This window comes from Salvia hispanica, chromosome 1 (genome assembly GCF_029641045.1).
Source record: "Salvia hispanica isolate PSC_SH4W2 chromosome 1, Shi_PSC_v1, whole genome shotgun sequence".
Taxonomy (NCBI): Eukaryota; Viridiplantae; Streptophyta; class Magnoliopsida; order Lamiales; family Lamiaceae; genus Salvia; species Salvia hispanica.
In genome coordinates this window covers 6,041,802-6,065,481 of record NC_142692.1, presented here as the reverse complement: position 1 = coordinate 6,065,481, position 23,680 = coordinate 6,041,802, and the positions used below count along the sequence as shown (strand labels likewise).

General features: G+C 34.7%; 3 protein-coding genes across 3 annotated transcripts; all 3 read right to left on the bottom strand.

Moving 5' to 3' along the window:
* Positions 1 to 30: 30 nt before the first annotated feature.
* LOC125219596 (alpha/beta-Hydrolases superfamily protein) lies at positions 31 to 1,218 on the bottom strand. Its single transcript, XM_048121612.1, has one exon. It carries the CDS (start codon positions 1,143 to 1,145, stop codon positions 147 to 149), a length of 999 nt encoding a protein of 332 aa, XP_047977569.1. The 5' UTR covers positions 1,146 to 1,218; the 3' UTR covers positions 31 to 146.
* Positions 1,219 to 3,080: 1,862 nt separating this feature from the next.
* LOC125223787 (Protein kinase superfamily protein) lies at positions 3,081 to 5,398 on the bottom strand. Its single transcript, XM_048127081.2, has one exon. It carries the CDS (start codon positions 5,189 to 5,191, stop codon positions 3,227 to 3,229), a length of 1,965 nt encoding a protein of 654 aa, XP_047983038.1. The 5' UTR covers positions 5,192 to 5,398; the 3' UTR covers positions 3,081 to 3,226.
* Positions 5,399 to 13,419: 8,021 nt separating this feature from the next.
* On the bottom strand, positions 13,420 to 19,096 carry LOC125222685 (calcium-dependent lipid-binding protein-like). The gene is made up of 11 exons (XM_048125435.2): positions 18,648 to 19,096; positions 18,268 to 18,369; positions 17,239 to 17,289; positions 16,350 to 16,470; positions 15,600 to 15,721; positions 15,400 to 15,498; positions 15,243 to 15,323; positions 15,068 to 15,153; positions 14,448 to 14,673; positions 14,100 to 14,264; positions 13,420 to 13,941 (listed from the first exon to the last, which is right to left on the bottom strand). Exons 1-11 carry the CDS (start codon positions 18,750 to 18,752, stop codon positions 13,585 to 13,587), a joined length of 1,515 nt encoding a protein of 504 aa, XP_047981392.1. The 5' UTR covers positions 18,753 to 19,096; the 3' UTR covers positions 13,420 to 13,584.
* Between the last annotated feature and the right edge of the window lie 4,584 nt (positions 19,097 to 23,680).

Sequence of the window (23,680 nt, the reverse complement as noted above, 5' to 3'; positions counted from 1 at the left end):
TACATGCTAAATTACGTGTTGAGATCCAGGTTTGACCCTTAAGACTTATTGAGCATTTTATTGGCGGTTTAGTACAACACAAAAGCAGAAGAAATTGCAATAGATAATCCACCACCACATTATTTAAATTTTAACAAAACGATAAATCATATGCATGCGCCGACAAAGTCTCTGATGGCATCATACAAAGCATCGGCGAACCTGGAATCGAAAAGCTCGACGCCATGGTGTCCTCCATCGACGAACTGCGCCACCACGCGCCCCCCACGCGCCTCCAGCATCTCGCCGAACTCCTTCTGCTTGTCCACCAGGGGATCCCCCGAGTAGCCCCGCACCATGCTCACCGGCAGCCGCCGGATCCTCTCCTCCCCGGGCCCGCCGCCGGCCATCGGGTCGCAGTACTCGTGCGCCCGGTCCGCACCGTGCGGCAGCGCCAGCGACCAAAGCAGGTCCGCACCGTGCAGCGGTATGATGCGGTCGTTGTAGTACTTGATCTCCGATCCCGTCCTTCGCACCCCACCGAAAAACGGCTGGTTCATTATCAGCCCCACGATCTTCATCGGACGGACGTCCTCATCGAGGAGGCGCAATCCGGTGCGGTACGCTATGTTCCCGCCCGCGCTGCTCCCCATCAGAAAAACCCTAGAGAAATCGGCCAGCTCTTCCAGCCATGGATCGGCGGCGGAATCGGCAGCAGCTTGATCCCTGGCCCACGCGACCGCGTCCATGGCGTCTCGGTAGGCGGCGGGGAGGCGGTGCTCCGGCGCGAGGCGGTACTCGACGGAGGCGATCAGCGCGGGGAGGTGAGCCGACATGCGGCCGCAGGAGGCGTGGAACGGCGCGCTGGCGGCGCTGCCGAAGACGAAGCCGCCGCCGTGGAAGTAGATGAGGAGCGGGAGCTTGGCGCTGGGAGGGGGGTTTAATTGCGGGCGGAAGAGGCGGATGAAGGATTTGGCGGCGGCGTTGAGGGGAATGTCTTTGGAGAGGGGGGAGTTCGGGTTGTTCGGGTCGGGTTCGGGCGATGCAGGTAGGGTCGGGAGTTCGTTGCGCCGTGTGAGGGAGCCGTCCGGGTTGAGCTCGATGTTGAAGAATTTGTAAGCATCTTCAGCGGGTGGAATTTGTGGGGTGTTTTGTGTATTTGTCATTTTTGGTTTTGTTGATGAAATTATGCAATGCGTGACATAAGTTTATAGAGTTTTCATGTGAAATGAAAGGGGGCATTGAATGTAGTGTACCGATCATTGGTTCATTTCTCATCTTATTTTTTTATGATTTCGTACAATCATATAAATATCCAACAACTATATTTATTGGGTGTGTAATAATATGGGTGGTTAGTCTATTTCTAGGAAATAGTTTGAAAAATAATTGGACGATAAGAAGTCACAGTATAACATTTTATTTAATTCTCTGTAGAAACGCTAATATGAATGTTAAAAAGGGTAATAAGGGTGCGTTAAAATGACAACACCTTAAAGTAACACTATCACACTCATTCCTAGTCAATCATTTGTACATGTGGACGAATAATCAATTGCCATGTGGCAATCATAAAAAATGCTCAAGGGTAAATTTTCTCGGCCAACAATATCCAATACACTGTACAACAATTTTTCTCGGTCAGCAATATCCAATACGCTAGATAGCAATCTAGCAATCTAACGTTTATACTATTGCTGTGTAGCGTTTATAATATTGCTGGATACGTGGTGTCACAGTATAATTTTAAGAAGTGTTGTCATTTTAACACAAACCAAGGGTAATAGGTAGCAATGTCGGTTCAAAAAATAAAATTTGTGGGATTGAACACATTAATAAAAAGATCCCATTCTCCATTGATAGAAGGAGATTTTTGTTTCTTGAGGTCACTAGACTCACTACAAGGTGTAGACTTTTCCTTTAAAATTCAAGAAAAAAAAGCGGACACAAAATTTAAAAGAAATGCTTCCAATTTATACCAAAACTCAATATTTCCAACAGTAATTACTGTTTTATGTTGTTGGTAGCGTTTAAGGGCTTCGTTACAAAAATACATTTAGGCACAATTGGGCCTAATCGTAGTTTTTGGGCCAAAAATAATTTTCCATAGTTTATCCAAGGCTAAGCCCACCTTTATAAATTATAATATAGGTTAGTGAAATGCCATAGCCCATAGGAATATTATGATAGTAACTAATTGAAAATACAAATATTTATTTTGGGTTAAAATGTTGAACGACATTAAGTCAATGTGGCTCTGTGTTTGAAAATGCCATTTTCAAAAGGAAGGTAACGACATGAAGTCGATATGGGTATTATAAGTCTGAAATTGCCATTTTTAAAGGTCACACCACTGGACGCAGTCAAAAATAGTTCCAGACATCCGATAACACCGGATAAAATTGAAACGATATATAGAAGATTAGCCTACTACAAGGATGTCACACATAAATTGAGAAAATGATCGTTGATGGAATAAACATCACCCTCATTCCACAAAAAGTAAACATAATCCCTACATGATATTGTTTAACCAACACAAGACATACAAATTAGAGGTCCCATGCAGTTAGTTAGTAGATGATCTAATATCAATCAATGAGCAGGAAAAACATAATGCTAGATCATGGAAGGTCAAAATGACAATCAATCTCAAAAGCAAAGCATGTCATGTGTGAGTGAGTGAGTGAGTGAGCTACCAATCATATCTTCACTTTTCTTTCTTTTCTTTATGGAGTGACATCAATTTGGATCTTTACTTTGTGGCATCACATGAGATATGTCAAAGGGGCCATGAAGAAAAGCACTCAAAAAGAAAGTTGAATAAAAATGCCAATCACTTTTTTCAGATGATATTGCACATTGGGACCTAGTTTTGCTTCTCCCTCTACGCTGAAATCAATGACTCTTTGCTAGAAAACAATGCCTCTTTTCATTCCCATTAAAAGAGCTTTAAAAGCAAAGATCAACCAAGCTAGTGGCACTAAATTCTTGGTGCAAATATCCCATCTTTTATCAATGAAATAAGTCAGCTAAAGTGGTCAAAAGATAGTTCAATTTTCAGACCAAAGCCAAGCTCATGTAGTAAGACCAAAGGGAAATGAAAAGTCTTAACCCATTTTCCTATTAATCAAGTAAGAAGAAACTGCACAGGAACAAGTAAAAGTGTAAATATCAAAAAGCTTGAAACATTTCTCTGCTGAGAAATGAGATCTAATGCATTAATTAGCCTTAAACGACCTCAATTTCACCGGCCCTTTTTCCTCGACCTGAAAGGGAAACTTGAAGGTGGCGATGGAGAGAACTCGAATGGCAAGTGGGGTGGCTCCGACTTGCCAGAGAGCATCTCCACGATCTCCTTCATAGACGGACGCTTATTAGGCGCCCGTTGCAAGCAGAGAAGGGCAATGGTGATGCACAACGTCGCCTCTTCTCTGTCCAACGACTGTATACTCGAATCCACGAGATCCAAGAGCTTCCCGTTCAAGGCTAACTGCCTCGCCCATGATATCAGATTAGCCCTCTCAAACTCCGACATGGGCGAGGCCGTGACCTGCAAGGGCCTCCTCCCCGACACCACCACCAACACCAGCACCCCGAAGCTATAGACGTCGCACTTATCCGAGACCTGCGCTCCGCCCCCATACTCGGGAGCAATGTAGCACACAGTACCCCTCATACTAGGTGTGCTACTAATCCCACCACTCTTTGGGATGTCACCATTAGTCCAATCTTGACTGTTCCTCCTCCCTGCACGAAACTCTCCGCTGAAACCGTCGAGCCACCGGTCAATGCTGGTACGGCTGCCACGACTCCGCCGCCTCTTCTTCTCCGGCACTCCATCATCATCCCTCTGCCACCACATTTCGCCCTCATTGTTATCCGATTTTAGCCCCCTTTTCTTCTTCTTTTTCTTCTTGGATAGCTCGTCGCAAAACTCCTCCTTCCACCATTCCCGTGGCTTCCTATTCTTTCTCTCCTTCCTCATTGCATCCCTATCTAATGAAGCCCACCATTCGAGCTTCTTCCCCGGCTTCTTTGTCTCTGCTTTCGATTCTTCGTTTATCGAGCTTTTCGACCTGATCCACTCCTTCTTTGGCCTCTCCTTACTGATCTCGCTCCCAATCCACTCCATTACGTAGTCCTTTACCCTGCCGGAATCCGATAAACCGCCCACATTTTCCTGCTTCCACCACCAATCTCCGGCGGCGTCACTCTTGCCTGCTCCAATTGCTCCTTTTCTGTTTCCACTCTCAACACTAATCCGATCTAAAATCCCTTCCGAAACACTGCCCTCCTTCTCCACAAGCTCAGATGGGGACGCCGCAGCATCAATTATCCTCACACAATAGGAATCCGGCGATTGCTCCACATTCACAACCACGGCATCCTCCGTCACGAAACTCTCGTTTTCCTCGATTATCGAGCAGTAATCATCGCCTTTCTTATGAATCTTCTTCTCCTCGTCCTCATCCTCCTCGACGAACATCTCCTCCGATTTGCTCAGCACCTGCGCCAATCCGAAATCGGCGATCTTCGCGTCGAAATTGGAGTCGAGCAGTATGTTGGAAGGCTTGATATCGCCGTGAATGATAGGCGGATCGCAGGAGAAATGCAGATAATCGAGGCCTTTTGCGATTGAAAGTATAATCGAAAACCGTTTCCCCCAATTCATGAGCTCCGCGCATTTCCGATCCAGCAGCGCATCCTGCAAGCTTCCGTTCTGCATGTACTCGTACACGAGGACTAGCTTCTTCTCTCTCCTCTTTTTCCGGCGGACGAATTGAAGAAAACCGCAGGATGCGGCGGCGTCGGAGGTGGAGAATCCGAGCGCGCAGACGACGTTAGGGCAGCAGGCGGCGTCGATGCGCGAGGCGAGGGAGAGCTCGTTCTGGAACTCGCGGTCGCCCTGGATGGAGGCCTCGCTCATGAGCTTGACCGCGATTTCCTGGCCGGAGGGGAGGATGCCTTTGAAGACGGAGCCGAAGCCGCCCTGGCCGAGGCGGTTGGCAGCGGCGAACGAGTCGGTGGAGGCGCGGAGGAGCGAGTAGGAGAAGCGCTGCGGCGGAAACGGAGGCTTCATCAGATCTGCCGGAACGGTCCTCTTGCGGGTGATCTTCCGGTAGAGAACGACGGATGCGAAGATAAGCGCCAGCGCGGAGGCGGCGGCGAGCAGCGGCGTGAGGAGGCGGTGGTGCGGCGGCGGCGGCATTGTCGTGAATCTGGATACAATCGGATAGAAGCAAAAGAGTATATAGAGGTTGTAGACAGAGACTAGTGAGAGAAGGAAGATGGCAGAGAGAGAAGGTGACGATCGTTATGGAGCTTGGTCGTCGTCTTCTTCTTCTTCTTCGTTTCTTTCTCAGCTGTGTTTTGTCACACTGCTAACGCTACAGTGTTGTGACGGAACAACTGTCACAAATCTGAGTTTTTATTTATTCCAATATTTAACTACTAATTCAACTTAGATGCTCACAAATTGTGAAATATTTTACAATTATACATTTTCATTATCTGCACAAATTTACTAATCAACCCACTAAAGTAATCGCATATATGCCATATCAAGGTCAACTTATGCCCCACTTTACATAGCATCTCATATTCGTTTATTTCATATTTTTATTAGTATTATTATAAGTACGTAAATTGGCTATTTATCATTGAAGTTAGTTTGATAGTACTAGTAATATTTCTATGAATTTAAATTTAATAAAATCATGAATTTACGTACATAGCATTTATTACGATTTAAAATTCTGGTAACATATAGTACTAGCAACCAAGTTTAAAATTTGTAGAAAATTAACTAAAATTTATGATTTTAGAAATATACATAGAATCAACTAATACAACTCATTCTTTAATTTATATTGTTTGAGATAATAAGTCATCATGGATAATGCACATATTTTAAAGCCAAGCTAGCTATTGAAATATTCTGGCATTTTGATTTATGCATATGTAGTGTGTGAAAAGAATAAATGAGGCAATTATTATTCTTGATTGCAAAATATCGAAGAAAATAAGAACAAGAAACATTAAATAGGTGGAATCGAAATTATTGTATAAGTTGTAGAGGAGTTGTGTGGGGTCTATGGTTTTTGTAGATGAATATGTAAACTGCAAGATAGGTCTATGTCACATTGACTATCCCTAAACTGTAAACATCAATCAATTCTTATTCTCATACAGTTTGCATTTACAATTTAATATTTCTCGTTCCTGATTAAGAATCACATTTTGACTAGACACAAGTTTTAAGAAATATAAAGAAAAGTTAATTGAAAAAGTTAGTGAAAGGTGAGACCCATTTTTTTGTATTGGTTTTATAATAAAATATGAGTGAAGAGAGTTAGTGGAATGTAGGACCTACTTAACATTTATTATATAGTAAAAATGAAGTGTGACTTTTAATTGGGGACGGACTGAAATAAAAAAGTGTGACTCTTAATCAGGACGGAGGGAGTAACAAATAATTTAACGATTCTTGAAATTGTTGCCTGTCTCATTCAAGTATTTTACTCTTGTAACTAAGTAGTACCAGTAACTACTCCCTCCGTCCCCTCATTCAAGTATTTTACTCTTGTAACTAAGTAGTACTAGTAACTACTCCCTCCGTCCTCTCATTCAAGTATTTTACTCTTGTAACTAAGTAGTACTAGTAACTACTCCCCGTCCTGCTTAAGATGACACATTTTCCTTTTTAGTTTGTCCCAACTAAGATGACACATTTTTTTTTTGGAAACTTTCTCTCTCCAATTAATACACTCAACTACTTTTTCTCATTCATATTAAAATATTCATTTTTCTTTATCTCTCTACTTGAATACTTACACCACCTTTTCTCTCTCAAATTAAACACTTTAACCAATAACTCCTAAAATCTCGTGCCGGCTAAGCAATGTGTCATTTTAAGCGGGACGGAGGGAGTATAAGACTCTAGAATCCTTATCAAATCAATGTGGGCATTCAGTTTATACTGTTTACTGCAATAGTAGGATGACACCATTGAGTTACTAATAATTCAAAATTTTAATCATAAAGATTTCGGATTTTCTGCTAATCTGATGGTCGATCAGGCTAGAATGCTACTCCTACTTTCTCCGTCCTGGCTAAGATACACATTTTTTAGTCGGCACGGAATTTTAGAAGTTGTTGGTTAATGCGTTTAATTGAAGAGAGAAAATGTGAGTGTAAATATTAAATAGAGAGAGTATTTAATTGAAGAGAGAAAAAAATGGTTGGGTGTATTAATTGGAAAGAGAAAATTACCAAAAATAGATATGTGTCATTTTGGTTGAGACAAACTAAAAAGAAAAGTGTGTTAATCTTAAGTGGAACAGAGAGAATATAGTTTATTAGCACTAAAGTTTGGAGATAATAAATCTGATTTGATTCTAATAGTACTTGAAAAGTTTATTATTACTGTTATTAATTTGACAAATTATACAAAATTCAAGTTCAATTTATTATTTTATTTTTTATTCAAAATTATACTCGAAAAAATGGATTGATCATTAAAATTTTTGAGTGACTTATAAAGTTAAAAAGCATCAATTATAAATTTTAAGGTACTGAAATTAAATTAAATGGATAAAATGAAAATAATAGTTTTAGCGTGACGTTTCTCACGCTCCTTAATGTGTTGCTACTTGCTAATATTTCTGTGTTAATATTGCTTAAAAACACAAATAGGAACAGACGATGTTGCAAATGAAAAGGACACAATTGACTATTGGCATAAAAAATAAAATTAGGTAACTTTATGAAAGAAGATAAAATTTTGAAAAATTGGTGACAAAAGGGCAATAGAAAAGATAATTCATCTGAACAAAGGTGTTGACTTTTTCTTCTAGGGTTGCAATTGATTCTTCGACCATGTCTATTTTTTAATAGAATTAAAATATCTGTTGTAAGTTTTTCATTCAATTTTACAATAAATTAAACTTTCAACAAGGATTAAACAATCTTGTAACTTGTCAGAAAAGCTCACCTTGATAAAGAAAGGTACAGTTTAAAACTTTTAATTCCACTAAATTATAAAAGTATTTTCATAACTCGTGAAACTGGCATCAACTCTCATAAATAAAGTAGTAGGACTGTAGGAGTAGTACTACTATTATAACAGTAAAAAAAAAAAAAAAACTAATTTTAGTATTATTATTTTGAAGTCTTCACTAAAATTAGACTAATTCTATATAAATTTTTTTTAAACAAATACTATAAACTATATACATTATTCTAAATGTGACCCCATAATCAACTGATAATACTGTCACCACTTTTTCCCTTCCTTTATTTTATGTTACTCCTCCGTCCCACAAAAGATGTCACACTTTCCTTTTTAGTTTGTCAAATGTCACATTTCCTCTTTTGGAAAAAGTTCCTTCTCACATTAATTATAAAATTATATTTTCTCTCACCACTTAAAATACAAAATAACATCTCCTAAAATCCTGTGCCATTTTCCAAGTGTGACATCTTCTCTGGGATGGAGGGAGTACCAATTATGCATCAAAACTCATTCATTTATAACTTTTTCTATTTTTTTTATTGGAGGTACAATTTTTTTTTTCATTTTTAGTAGCCATTTATTCTATTCAATATGAAATTATGTTTTTATATAATAATTCCTCGAAGTCAAAATTGGTAAGCAACTAAATGATAGTATAACATAAATAATAGAAATGATAAAACAAAAACAACGAAATCGAAGGCATAGTGGGTGAACATGAGAAAAATATTGCAAATGGACAACACACATCTTAATATTATCTGTCAATCTCATCCATCATAAAAGAATCGTCTTAAACGATATAAACCACAAAAAATACAACAAATAGACTGTCAAGTAAAATAAAAAATAAATTTGAACTTAATAGGTAAGCAACAAAATAGTACTCCATTGTTTTGCATACTAAAAATAGAAAAAGAAATAATAACATAAAAACAACGATATCAAAAGTGTAGTGGACGAACACGAGAAAAACATTGCAAACGGACAACACACATCTCAACATTATCTGTCGACCTCATCCATCATAAAAAATCGTCTCAAACGATATAAACTACAAAACATATGATAAATAGACCGTCAAGTAAAATAAAAGTAAATTTGAACTTAATTGGTAAGCAACAAAATAATATGTTGTTGTACATACAAAAATAGAAAAAGAAATAATAACATAAAAACAACGAAATCGAAAATGTAATAGACGAACACGAGAAAAACATTTCAAATGGACAACGCATATCTCAGCATTATCTGTAGACCCCATCCATCATAAAAGAATCGTCTCAAACGATATAAACCACAAAACATATGATAAATAGACTGTCAACTAAAATAAAAGTGAATTTGAACTTAATTGGTAATATGATAAATAGAATGTCAAGTTAAAGAAATATGAGACTCATTTTTTTATATTAGTTTTATAATAAAATATGAGTAAAGCGAGTTAGTAGAATGTGAGATCTACCTATTATTTATGGTAAAAATGATAAAGTGTGACTCTTATTCTAAGACTAAGGAAATACTCCTAATAATTAGCTATTCATAAGAAAATAAAAATAAAAACAAGAGTGAACTACAAAAATGGTCCCTGGACTATGGGTTTATCTCGCCCATAGTCCCTGGACTTTAAAAATATCGCCAGTAGTCCCTGGACTAAGGGTTTATCTCGAAATTGGTCCTTTTGGCTTTTTTTCGTACGAAAATACCCTTTGATATTATTTTGGGGGTTTGGCAATTTGATCTTTTTACACTTTTAACATTTTAAATCTGATATTATTTTAGTTATGTACTAACTTTGATATTATTTCAAAATTATCATTCTTCTTCCATTTTGTTATCCTTCACTGAATTTGGTTTTTTTTATTTCAATATTAGATTTAAATTTACAAAATTTTAAATTTTAATTTTTAAATATCAATAAATTTTTTTAATTAAAAAAATTATTAAATAGCAAAAATTAATAGTTATAATCAATATTTGATAGTGTATAGTACTATGTCAATAAAGTATGACAACGCCTTAGTTTTAATCAATGTTTAATATAACTTTAATCATAAATAGATTATATAATACAATTTATTCTGAAATAAATATACATCTAATGCAAGACTAATATAATTTTCGTTTATTAATTTGAAAACAATCAAAATTTACTAGAAAACTTCAACAAAAATACTCCTATATAAAATTTTAAGTATGATCAAATTTTTAGTCAACTTCATAATATTTAACCACAAGCAATTATAACAACCAAACGGAGGCTAAATAGAATAACTCTTATTTTTCCATCATGATTAATATTATTTTTCTGTACTTCTTCAATTCAATTGAATATTATATTAAATAACAAAAATTAATAGTTTTAATCAATATTTATAGTGTCCATGAATTAATAGTTTTCATTAAAAAAATTTATTGATATTTAAAAATCTAAATATAAAATTAAATTTAATATTGAAAAAAAAAAAATAAACAAATTCAATGAAGGATAACAAAATGGAAGAAGAATGATAATTTTGAAATAATATCAAAGTTAGTACATAACTAAAATAATATCATATTTAAAATGTTAAAAGTGTAAAAAGACCAAATTGCCCAAACCCCCCAAAATAATATCAAAGGGTATTTTCGTACCAAAAAAAGCCAAAAGGACCAATTTCGAGATAAACCTATAGTCCAGGGACTACTGACGATATTTTTAAAGTCCAGAGACTATGGGCGAGATAAACCCATAGTTCAAGAACCATTTTTGTAGTTCCCTCTAAAAACAAAAAAACATCGAAGTCGAAAATGTAAAGAGCAAACACAAGGAAAATATCACAAATAGACAACACACGTCGTAGCAATATGCGGTAATCTCATATATTTATAAAAGAATAGTCTCAGGCCATATAGACCTCAAAACATACAATTATGTAGCCATTCTAGAGAAGTAAAAGTAAATTTCAACTTTTTCATATGCAAAGTTCAAGATATGTCTTGGGCAAAATGTAAATTGAAAATACACCTCGTTAGCAACAATTGATGTATACAAAACAATTTTTTCACACACGCCAAAGTAGCGCATTTTATTGTCCAAAATATGTTTCACTATCAGATGTGATATGCTACTCATTTTGGAATGATGTAATTTAATAATCTTCCTTCTCACCATAACATAATTTTCAGTATTTAATAAAAATATCAATTCATCAAATATCACATTTTGAAATTTAAAAATTGATAATTAATTACTGGCTAATTAAATTATACAATGACCAGCATATTGATGATTGGAGAGCAAAATTAATTATTTTGTGGGAGGTGCTCGACATTATAATAAAATTTAGACACTATTCATCTGTGGTTAAAATGAAATGATACCCTTGACTTATATCTCTTGACTTTCTCTGTGTAATTTTAAATGGATTCAGTTAAAAGAGAGAAAATTTGGCCTTGTAAAATGCAAAATAAAATCGAAATAAAGATGAATGTCACGTGAGCCCAACCAACCTATCTTTATAAATGAGTATAAAATATTTTATTTTCCTTTCTAGTATCGGGAGAAGTAGCAAAATTGCATACTAATTATGCAAATGCGTATTATTTAATCTATCTTTTTTACAACGAATTATGCGTGTGGGTTGGTTTGTTACCATGAACTACGAAATTTTACAATATTTTAGAATTTATATAAAACAAAAATTACTACTACTAAAAACTAGTGCTCAACCTATTCACTGAGTTAGGGTAGAATTTCAATATTAAATCTTCTTATAATAATAATAATATGGTTTAAATGGTGCTATCATATCTATAGTTTAAATGATGCTATTATATCTATAGTCTAAAGCATTGTCAAGCTTATATTACTAAACAACGCATATTTAGTTACTCCCATAATTAATGAACCAAATCTGGTTTGATGATCTGAATTACTATACAGTAGTAGTATATATTACTATTAATCAAACCCTAAATAGCATCTTTTGAGACTCTAATTACGAGGCAAGTTTTCAAAGTTCAAACTTTATTGTTTGTTGAGTTCCCTTTGTGTCTTGCTCGTTGTCTCTATCCTAATCAATGTCTTAGTGGAAATTATAATCATGATTAGTGTTTTTTAGGGAAATAATGATTAGTTAATCGATCAATTATTCTTATTTTAGATCTGGATTTGGGGCCGTTGATTCCAACACAAAAGGGCAAGAACTAAGATTTATGATTTTGAAAATGATAAAACATGATGTGATTATGAATCACAAGATTCACAACAAACATATGGTGATTTATTGTCTATTTCATATTTATTGTAAGAATATCTAGCTGTATATATAATTCATGTATAGTCCATACAAGAATCACTCACTAAAATATTGTAAGGTTCATGAACAAAAAAAGAGAATCTATTGGCTCTTTCTTTTCCTACCATATAAATCGCCTTTTGAGAATGTTGTAAAGTTAAATCAGATAAAACTGGTCGTGTATTTTTCTTTTTCTTTTTCTTTTTCAATATTTTGGATGAAAAGGATATTTCTTACTGTCTATTGTACTCATAGCTGAATGGAATATATTTTACAAAAGATATTAGTGGAATATGACTTGAGATTCATAATTCGTGGAAATTTCTATATTCTATTTAAAAGTTTTAAGATAATAAATAAAAAACATTCACATATTTGATCGACTCTGTCAAATGGGTCTACCAAAACTTTTCGTAATAGAGGAAAATTTTCAAAGATTATGTATGTAATGATCATAAGATAATAAAGATTTATGAGTAAAATCTGCTTGTATATACACAAGTGAAGACAAATTACACTATTCAAGTCCATGTGCCTAGCTTTGTATAGCAAAAAATCAAAATTGGGTTGATTACACTATTACATTTTGGAGAATCTTGCACCAGAGCATCTCATCGGTCAAAACCGTGAGAGAAGTCAAGATTCGGATTTAAACACCTTCACATAAACTTAAATATGTCATTGGCATAGGTAAATTTGATTTATGTTTATTAATCTAAATCTTGATCATTTGCATCTTAATCACATTTCCCGAACTCCAAAAATATTTCAACTTTTTGGAGGAATATTATGAAGAAATAAAAATAATACTACTAGTCTACAAAATGGAGTATATACATGTGTATGTATTCATATGGAAAACACATTGCCACGTTGTTCCTTCACGGGCTCAAAATCTGCCTTTCAAAAATGTCATCATTCAGATCACGAGACTCTTCTAGTTATTCATTTGCCAAAATAAAACCATATATATCGATTATATAAATAAAGTTATGTTTGAACATGCACCCCCCTTTTATCTTTTCAAGAGAATGTCAAAAGTGAAACTACAGTGTTCATAACGAAAACCTGTGTGTGTGTGTGTGTGAGAGAGAGAGAGAGAGGGCACGTTTCAAATCTCGTTACAAAGCAAAGAGGAGAGAGTGAAAGAATTTTAAAACTTACAAAGATGGCAGTGCTAATGTCTAACCAATTCAGTGAAACTTTACATCACAAACACAATCAAAATCTACGTGAACATACATTCAAACTCATCAAACCCAAAGGTATTTAAACACAAAATAACACAGTTTGAGTTTTGAGGGGTTGTCAAACTGGCTTTGCGCCTCCATTTTCTTGAGGGTTCGTTGGCGTTGAAGCTCCATTCCTCCTAGTTGTGGAAGATCCAGTGATGGTCCTGCCCATGAACTTTCCAGCTTTCGACAGACCGCTGCCAACAGCTCCAAAACCACCAGTGACCAAGCTCGCACCAGCCCCTATGCCGCTTCCCACAAGCCCTGCTCCACCAGTAATACCAGAACCAACTAGTGAGGCTGCACCGTCGAGGGCATCCATAGTGCTCCCTATCACTCCAGCTTCTTTCAGTTTCTTCCTCTCCTCTAAGATCCTCTTCTCTTCTTCCAGGGCAGCGATCTGCTCTTCCTTGGTAAATTCATGATAGAACACCTGAAATCAAGAAACCCAAACCAATGAGTCGGAAATACAAGTTTAAAACCATAATGACACAAACCCCCACCGCGAAAAAAAAAAACAGAACGAAAAGACAGTGTTGAGATCACAAAGTGGATCTTATATGACTATAATAGCATATACTCGGTAAATACCTGAACCGTTATGGTTCCTCTGTCCTTCTTGTCCTTAATTTTGAGCATATCAAGAGATGGGTACAGCCTCAGTTCCAGTTCTTTTGAGGTTTCAGCTTCCAGTTCGATCAGAGGCATCTTTGCAATGCCCAATCGCTTGTCTTGCCCAATGTCTTGATCAAACACCTATTTTTAGAAGAGATTGTTTAAATTGTTTTAAGTTTAGACATTAAGCGAATATAATTAAAAACTAAAACAATCATATATATGTATGGTAAAGGGATGAGAAAGATGCTCAGTGTTTGGAAACTCATAAGCACGCTTCATAAAGTGAAATGGACGGAAACTGGGAAAGTATAAAGTAGAAACCTCGAGAATGAGTGACTGTGTCTCCTTATCTTCTGCAATCAAATCGAATGTTTGATTCCAAGTAGGATTCAAGTTGTTATTAACAACCTTCGTCTTAACTTTAAAGAGAGGACGAATGTGTACTGTAACATAGGGATCAGATTTTCCAATCAGTTCCATGTTTTTCAGATCATTTGCCTTTACAACAGTAACTTTGAGCAGTCCCACTGGCTTAAGCTCCAATTCACTGCAAAGTATCAGAAGAATGTAAGCCACTCAAGACCGCATCTATATATTCACATGGTTGTAATTGCAGAAATTAAGTCGAGCATACATAACTGCCTCACGTTATTCTCTAAATTAACAAATTACTAATCACCACATTGACAAACATTAGCGTTGGCAGAACATTAATTATTGTAGAAAGCAGAACTACTTGGCTATTTAAACATCAACCTTTATTGACAGGCAAAAATATCTAATAAATTAAAACTATTTAAAATCAGGTACAGGGAATCATATTCAGAAAGTTGCTGAACTATCTAGTATACTTTAAAAAGGTTAGACTATGTACGGAACATAAGAAACTAATAAAAGGATAAGTCCAAAAGGCAAAGAGAATAGGTAGGTATTGGAATTACCTTGTATCCACAGGAATTCCACCAATAGGGACAACTATCCTGTGAGGCCATTGTAGCATATCCATAACAATAGTATTAACAGTGTCCTTGTACAAGTAAAAAATAGCTAGTCAGTCCGAATAATATAAGCTAGATTACTTGACTAAGATCATTAAAGTATCATATTAAAACTTACATCAATCATATCAGAAAGCCCGGGAATAGCTGTTAAACTTCCACCCACAGCCTTAAGAGTATAATCAATTCGTGGTTTTGGCTGGATGACATGGAAAAACACAAATGATTTACACATTGATAATTACTCTAGAAAGTTTGATGTGTGCTTTATATACCTCCGCAAGAAGCGCTACAACTACTGCAGATATGCAAGGAATTTCATCAGTTAGTTGAAAGATAGCACGAACCACCGTAAAAACCTTGAGATCCTTCAACTGCAAAAAGAAACATAATGGTAGATATTCCTTTTCAGTACAGAATACTATAATATAGATATAGCAACAGTGAAAGGGGGTAAAATATTTAGTGCACCAACCTGAATAGGAATAGAAGCAACAAGTGCAGCCTCAACAGCTAAAATAATGCTAGGATCGCCACCCCAGCGTAAGTCAATATCCATTGTGATTTGACCTTCTTTAAGACTCTGAACTCGAATCCCTGCAAGGTTTGAACTATGCAGACAATGAGGTTGGATCTTACACATGCAAATTCATAGTAAGAAGCCTGAATCGATGTAAACAGCAAACAATCCAAAACCATTCATTATCAAGCACAACCAATAATCAATATCTGGAAAAAGGTATTCAGTGAAAATCTTAGTATTTCAGTATATGGTAGAGTGCTTATGGCATATTTTTAAGTTTGTCTGAATATAACTTTTCATCTTAAAAGTGAGGACCAAAAATTCAGCAGATGTGTTAGATATGTCTATATATATATAAGCAGTTGTATAAGTTTCAGCTTAGTATAGGTTATAACTTATAACATAAGAAGCATTCACAGAAAAAAAAAAGAAAAGGAATCTCTAAGACTCCTCAACTAAGAAGTGCTTATAAAGTTCATATTGGTACACCTTTATCATCACACTAAGTACACTAACAGAACCTATTGCATAAAGTGATACTGATAGCAATGCTCAGCAGCAATGTATGTAATGAAGCCAAATGAGAAGATAGGATATTTTATCAAAGGACCATAACTGCAAACACTTTGAATGATGCCATAACAAGAATGCAAAAACTAAGTGGACAACATGCACTGATAAATAAGATGCTAGTTTTTCAACCTTCAATCTTGGGAGCCACAGTTCCAAGGGAGAGTTTGCTAAATTTCAAAGAAGTGATCCCAGTAGGACGATATTCCTCCAATAATGGTTCCACAGATTCTTTTATGACAGCCTCTGCTGCCTGAGATAGCAAACATTGAATAATTTAGCAATTTAGCAGCAACTTGACTCTAACTGGAAGCATAGAATCAGTAAGCCTACATAGTCAACCTTCATTAACCAACTCAAATATCACCGTATGGATAGTAAAACATAAAAACATGTGAACCCTAACAAATTGTTGATTAAAGAATCACAAAAAGTACAACTTAAAGTCTTAAACCAATAAATAGACAGTTCCAACGTTCAATAAAAATTCCATGATTGTCCTTGTCAATTCAATATTTACACACGACCACCAGTGTACTGAAATCTTCGTGCTGCAGTCTTTCCTTCTCTGGATATGTAATTTATAAGGAATTTCTGAATGAGGGTTAAATGACTATCATTTTCATGCGAAGAAACTACAGAGGAAGGTGCATATAACTATCATGTGGAATGCATGAATCTTAGCATGTATTTATGCAAGGAAGAATTACTAATCTTCTTGACAATGTAAACTATTAGCATCTCTTGAACTACTATATAGCATGGAGATGAGGTTTTTATACTACTTAATCAAAACCAGTTCAAAATACGAACAAATATACAGATATGTGGTGCCTCGGACATGTCATAAAGAGAAGCCTCAAGACTCAAGGTCAGTACTTCCTATTTCAGGTCAATAGTGATATATTTAAAGCTTCTTCATGTCGTACTTAGAAGCAGGATGAGGCAGGTTAAAAATAAGTAAAATCAAATGAATTGCACGAGCCAAAAGCCAAAAACAGAAAGAGAAGAAGAAGCTTACATCTGCTACAAATGGCCACAACTTGCTTAGCTGTTTGTTTAGCCATTTCACCTGAAAGAAAAACGGAGCAGCAAAAGGTTAACGTGATGACTTATAGGCATGAAGGAGAAGAAACAAATCATGTGTTCACATAAGCTTGTATTATAAACAGAAAATTGTAAACGTAGAGGAGAAAAGGAAATTCCTCAAGACAATCCTAAAATTTGATTATTGCAAAATAATTACATAGTCCTAAAGCTCTCATAATACAAAAGGATATAGGTCAATCGAATAATGCACCTCTATTGTCCCTTACTTAGTGCATAATCTAATGCTAAATTGGACCAGACACCTCCAAAAGGGTTGCTACAGCTGAGGTCAATAGTTTAACTAAGCGAAGAAAATTGAGTGGTGAAGCAAGATTAGGGGTCAAACCACTCTAAAACTCTTACTTTCTTTTCTAAACACTTTTGCTGAAACAATAGATTATTTTAACAGATGACCTAGCTTTTGGAAATAGGACATGGATTGCAGAGGTCTGTTCGGTTCTCTATTAGCTATTACTGAGCGGTGTGTGCGCGTGTGTTGGGGGATGGTGGTGGCGAGGGGTGAGAGTGTTTTCTAACTGATAGCTTTCACCTGTTTTATCAGTCCAAGGAATACATCCACCAACACAAAGCATACTCAATAAAGTAAGTCACAATCCAAGCTAATATGGAGGCAATCTCTAGAACAACTAACAAAATGCTTTTCTAGAATCACTGAATCACATGGAAACTAAATATTCATGAGGAAGTAACTAGGTTAATACTACAATGCACCCCCAGAACAATCTCCAGCAATTAAGGTGCAGGAGTTGAAGCCAGTAGTTATAACAAAGGAACATAGAAACTAACCGAAAATGAAAGACTAGCTACAATCCTACAATTCTAACAACACAATAATGAAAGGGCATCGACACAGACATCAATCAATTAATATCACCAATCGATATCTAAACCTAACGCATTCTTCCAGCACTTGAATCCAACTAAACGAAAATAACCTAACCTGCTCGAACACAGGAAACGATATCCACTCTGGGCAGTTCTCTCCACATATTTTCTTCATATCATCCCTGTTCAGTGAGCTTAGCAGCTTGATATCTACTGCCTGTTGACCATAGAAGACCAAAATTTCAAATTCCTCATAAATCTCAAGGAAATTCACACATCAACAAGCTAACCGACAGCAATGGAAAGAAACCCCAAGGCACGAAAGCCGAATTTCCAGCAAGATCATACAAAATCAAATCCAACTAGCTGAAATAACAACCTAAACTGATACAATCCAAGTCCGCATAATTTCAACATCAATTCCGCTCGAGGTTTTCAACGAACACACACACAATTTAATTGAAATGGTATAAGAAAACAGTGAACAAAATAAACCTTAGCAACACGCTTCCTGCTCCGATGCTCCATCATGTATTTCCAGCCCGCCATCAGCGCGATCCCAAACACCATCCCCATCACCATTCCCGATACCAGCCCCATCTTCGTCACCGAGAAATTGCCTAATTCTTCCCCCCAAAAAAACGAAACGAATGTGGAATTTTACGTTACAGGTAGTCGACCGACTACTTCAACGATTGCAGCTGATGTTTACTGTTTTACTATTTTACTGTTACTGATCTGAATATATGCAAATTACTAGTAAAACAGCAATAAATCCTCAATTATTTCATTCAGTCGTTATCGAAAAAAGTGTGATATGCGAAATGGGTAACATCTACAAGATAGGAATTTCTTGTTGAACAGAGCAAGCAGAGAGCGTGCTGTGTGTGTGGGGGAAACGTAAATTTTATTTCGCCCTTTTTTTTAAAAAAGAGAGCGATAATATCTGAGGGCGTGTTGATTGTGTGTATCCTGTAATAAAGAGAGGGTAGTTGAGACTCTTCCAAGTCAATTCACTCCCTCGTCTTTCTCCTTTTGGCTTATTTGTGAAATTAAAAATTCAATTTTTTTGTTGTAGTATATTTTTTAATTTTTATGTGGAGTTGTAAATTCAACTGGATTCTAAGTCCAATCATCAATAAAATAAGATGAACTAGAATTCAATCTTAGTAAAGTCTAGTCTAACTTGATTCAGTCATAGGTTTAGGTAAATCGAACCTTAAATCGGACTTGAACTGGATTTGAGAACTAGACAACTTTAAGTTAATCACTTAATATTCAATTAGAGTAATAGTCAAATAAGCTGTAGACAAAAGTGAATTTGTTCAAATATATCGTAGAAATAAAATTTCAATGATAGAAATGTGAATTATCAACATCTTAATAGATCCTTCAAAGAATCGATTGCAAATTTGAACTATAACAACTTGTAAAAAGTTAAATAGCGTTGATCTAAAATAAAAGACGCATACATATCGATATATTCATCGACATGATAATAGTTTGTGATACCAATGTTCATTTAGAAGCATCAAGATTATTAGAGGTTCGATCGTAATAATATAAATGCATAACACCCTATTTATTAGCTCAATTTCTATATAGATCTCAATAGCTGAGTTGTTAAAAATAACAACTTTTTATTACCGAATACTATCATTTTATCCACGGAATTGCTAAATACTTATAGATAGACATAGGTATGTGCATGGTTGAAAACATAATTAACCATCTAAGAAAAATTGTAATGTTAAAGTTATTCTTAATTTTATTTTTGGTGAATCCTAATTCTTTTTAAGAGCAAACTAAAGTTACGTACGATTAAAAAATTGGAGTTAACAAAATCTCCAATATTGCTATTTTTAGTGAAAGCATACAATTCTAATTCCCTCAAATTATATACCCAAAAGTAACTTTGCCTGCTTGACTAGTATGTGAAAAAATAAAATATAGGAAGAACTTAATTATTAAGTAAGGATTGTAGGCCACTGTGGCACTGTTTCATGTGACATGGAAGTCATGTTATTATCACAATTATGAATGTTTCATGGCCTTCATTGTCATAAAAACTATCTATAAAAATAATAGAAAAATCATCAAACAATTCAATCACTTGCTAGCATAATTCTTGTCCACGCAATGATCCTCACACACTAGCAAACACACACATACATGATCTCATAAAACAACCACAATTTATCACATACGTACATATTGATATTGCTATTATGCCAAATTCATTGTTAAAATTGTTTTAATTTGTCATTTTAATTTAAGATAATTAAATACTTCTTCAGTCCCAACTCTCAAGGTAGTTGGCACATTTCTTTTAATCACGCCATTTAAGAAATTAATGTGATAAAGGTTAAAGTGAGAGATTATAGTAAAAGAGATAAAAAAAAATAGTAAAATATGAGAGAAGATAAAATTTTTACTAGTATAAAAGAAAATGATTCAACTATCTTGTAATAATACAAAAAAAGAATACGACTCAACTACCTTAGAATAGAAGGAATACAAATATATACAATACTATCAATTAAAATATTACAATGCGCATCTGAGACCATTAAGAGTTTCGTAGTGTCTCCATTTTTCCATTTTCATCATATAAGTAGGGAAAATTAAACCCAAAACTGCTCGTCAAAGAGAGTGTTGCGATATCTTAACTTTTCTAAGTAAGATGATATTTTTTCTATTACTCAATATGAACAATATTATTGACTTAAATTCACTTTAATATCATATTAGAAATGAATCATTTATTATTCGTCTTCTTAAAAGGCTTCGTAAAAGAGTGAGTTAGAGATTACTATAATTGATATTTTTTTCATTTCTTTTTGTTTGAATAAGCGGTTATCCGGAGTATGTATATGTATGCCATTTTAGTGGAGAATTTCTTAAATGATTGGATATTATTCGTATTGTTGCTATATGAATCATGCTATATGAATCATAATTGATGGTGGCCACTCCTCTCTGGAATTTCCAAGCCATATTAATTAATAATTAAAAAGATTTAATACACAGATATATTGAGACGACAGGCGCGTGTTCCACACGTTGCCGACATCATGTTTTATCCAAATATTGATGATTTATATAGAAGTAAAAATTATTAGGGGAGTATAATATTTTATTATACATAGGTGAACAAAAAACACTTCATTATTTACAAAATTGGTTCGATCTATCGTTTAGTGTACTCGATTTGTCGGATTTGCATCATTAAATCTTTGTTTCATACCTTTATATTTTTTTATATATTGTGTTGTATAAATTGTGTTATTATTAGTACACATATATTAATATAGTTGTAATTAGTAATTACTATTTATTATTGGAGTAAGTATCTTTGAGTGAGTGGCACTCCTCTACGCGCAGCGCCCATAGTGCGCTCGAGTTAAATCAGTTCGACACTATTTTGTACTAATAATAAATTTTATTAATGAAAATACTAAACTTTTTTATAGAAAACAACAGTCATTTCTGTAATTGTCATTCTGATCCAAAAAAGTGTCACTCTATATTTAAAAACTGGAGTATCATTTTATTCTTAAGGACGAGTATTTTTATTCATAACAATGATCACTTTTAAATGTAAGAATCATTCTTTAACACATTAACTAGTTATTATGGAGTACAATATACCCTAAGATAATATATTTCTTAATTGACAGTAAATTTTAAGAGTTAGTTGATTAATATGGTTAATTGTAAAGAGAAATAGCAAGTGTAAGTATTAAATGAAAGAGAGTTGAATATTTTATTAAAAAGATGTAATTTTCTATACATGGAGAATTCACACTCGATGTTTCTCGGTACACAATATAAGTAACTTTGTCCGGTATTTTTCACAAAACAAATCTCCTCATGTAAAATCAATGAGATAAAAAAAAAGTACAATCATATGGAGTATATAATTATACATCCCACCTCCAATTCGAGCAAGAAAATGTTAGAAAAATATTATTCTTATCGTTCTATTTAAGATGATACATTTTCTTTTTTAGTTTATCTAGTATTCTCTCCGTTCCACAGTAATAGAGGCATTTTATTTTGCACACTCATTTTGAAAAAATAATTATAAATAGTTAAAGTGAAGAAAAAGTAAAGTAAGAGAGACAATATTGTAGATAAGACTCTTCTCTACATTATTTTCTTCTTACTTTATTCTCTCTTTACTTTAACTATTTAATATCATTTTTTTAAAACAAGTGCAGAAAATGAAATGCCTCTATTACTGTGGAACGGAGGGAGTATATAATAGTACATTTTTTTTTATTATTAGTAGCTTTCTCTCTTCAATTAATACACTCAACCATTTTTTTTCTTTTCAATTAAATATTCAACTTTCTTTCTCAATCATTTACTCCTTCCGTCTACTAATATAAGGTCAAGTTTGATCCAACACGGGTTTTCAGAAATATAGTAGAAAGTGGGTGGGAAAAAGATTAGTGGAAGGTGAGTCATACTTTTACATACTTTAATAATAAAATGTGAGTGAGATAAAGTTAGAGGAATGTGAAGTCCATTACTAAAAATGGTAAAAAGTAAAAGAGACTTTTTTTGGTGGATTGATGAAAATTAAATGAAAAAATGAGACGTTTATTGGTGGACGGAGGAGTAAGACTTACACGCACATTTTCCCTCTCCAATTAATCACATTAACTAACAACTCCTAAAATATCGTGCTGACTAAGAAATGTGTCATCTTAGCCGAGACGAAGGGGGTATCATCATTAAGGTAAATTGATGTTTGTCTACTTCGCCTGAAAATACAATTACTACTACCTCCGTCCTATAATAAAAGTCACATTTCTAGTCCATTGTTTTTTATACATTTCTTAAAACTCATGCTCACAGGGAATACAATTTATTAAGGAAACAATCTCTATAATTAAAAAGTGCAATTCGAAGCGTGCTAAATTATGGATACCCTAGATTGAAATTATTCGGTCTTAGCATTATTTCAATATAATAGAACCATACGTTTGCAAGCGATCGTAACATATTCCAATAATCCAATTGCTGATGAATTTTATGATTTGATACAACGATTACGGAGATTAGACACATTTGTTCTACCTCCAACTTACCAAAAATGATTAAAAAAATTCACCTACATTAAGAAAAGTATAAGATGCTGTCTCAACAAGCATATCAAAAGGATGCATGCATCAAAATCAACCGCTTTATATTGATGCTTAGTTTTTTTCATCACCTCCATAACTTATGGTACGAATGGTGTTCGAAGAATTATTTTTTTATGAATTATGTATTTCTAATTTTAAATTTGAGATATTGACAAGTTAATTTTCCTACAATTTCGATTTTACAGAAAATTTGCAACAATAAACTAGGTACTAGTATAATGGGGAAATGAGAGTAATTTAAGTAAAAATGTACTGTAGTAGTGTTTTTTAGCAAGGGCGTAATACCACCCCTCTCTTCAGTGATGGCCCCAGCAATTTAAAATATTTATAGAGGTGTTTTGATAATTTTATGTTATATACGTATAGATTTTT

Bases quoted from the DNA above. Each gene is read 5' to 3' on its own strand.
- LOC125219596 (XM_048121612.1), bottom strand. From the start codon at position 1,145: ATGACAAATACACAAAACACCCCACAAATTCCACCCGCTGAAGATGCT.
- LOC125223787 (XM_048127081.2), bottom strand. From the start codon at position 5,191: ATGCCGCCGCCGCCGCACCACCGCCTCCTCACGCCGCTGCTCGCCGCC.
- LOC125222685 (XM_048125435.2), bottom strand. From the start codon at position 18,752: ATGGGGCTGGTATCGGGAATGGTGATGGGGATGGTGTTTGGGATCGCG. The intron at 15,324-15,399 runs GTATATAAAGCA...CATGTCATCCAG, and splicing joins TTGTAGCGCTTCTTGCGGAG to CCAAAACCACGAATTGATTA. The intron at 14,674-15,067 runs GTAATTCCAATA...GATACTTTGCAG, and splicing joins GGAATTCCTGTGGATACAAG to TGAATTGGAGCTTAAGCCAG.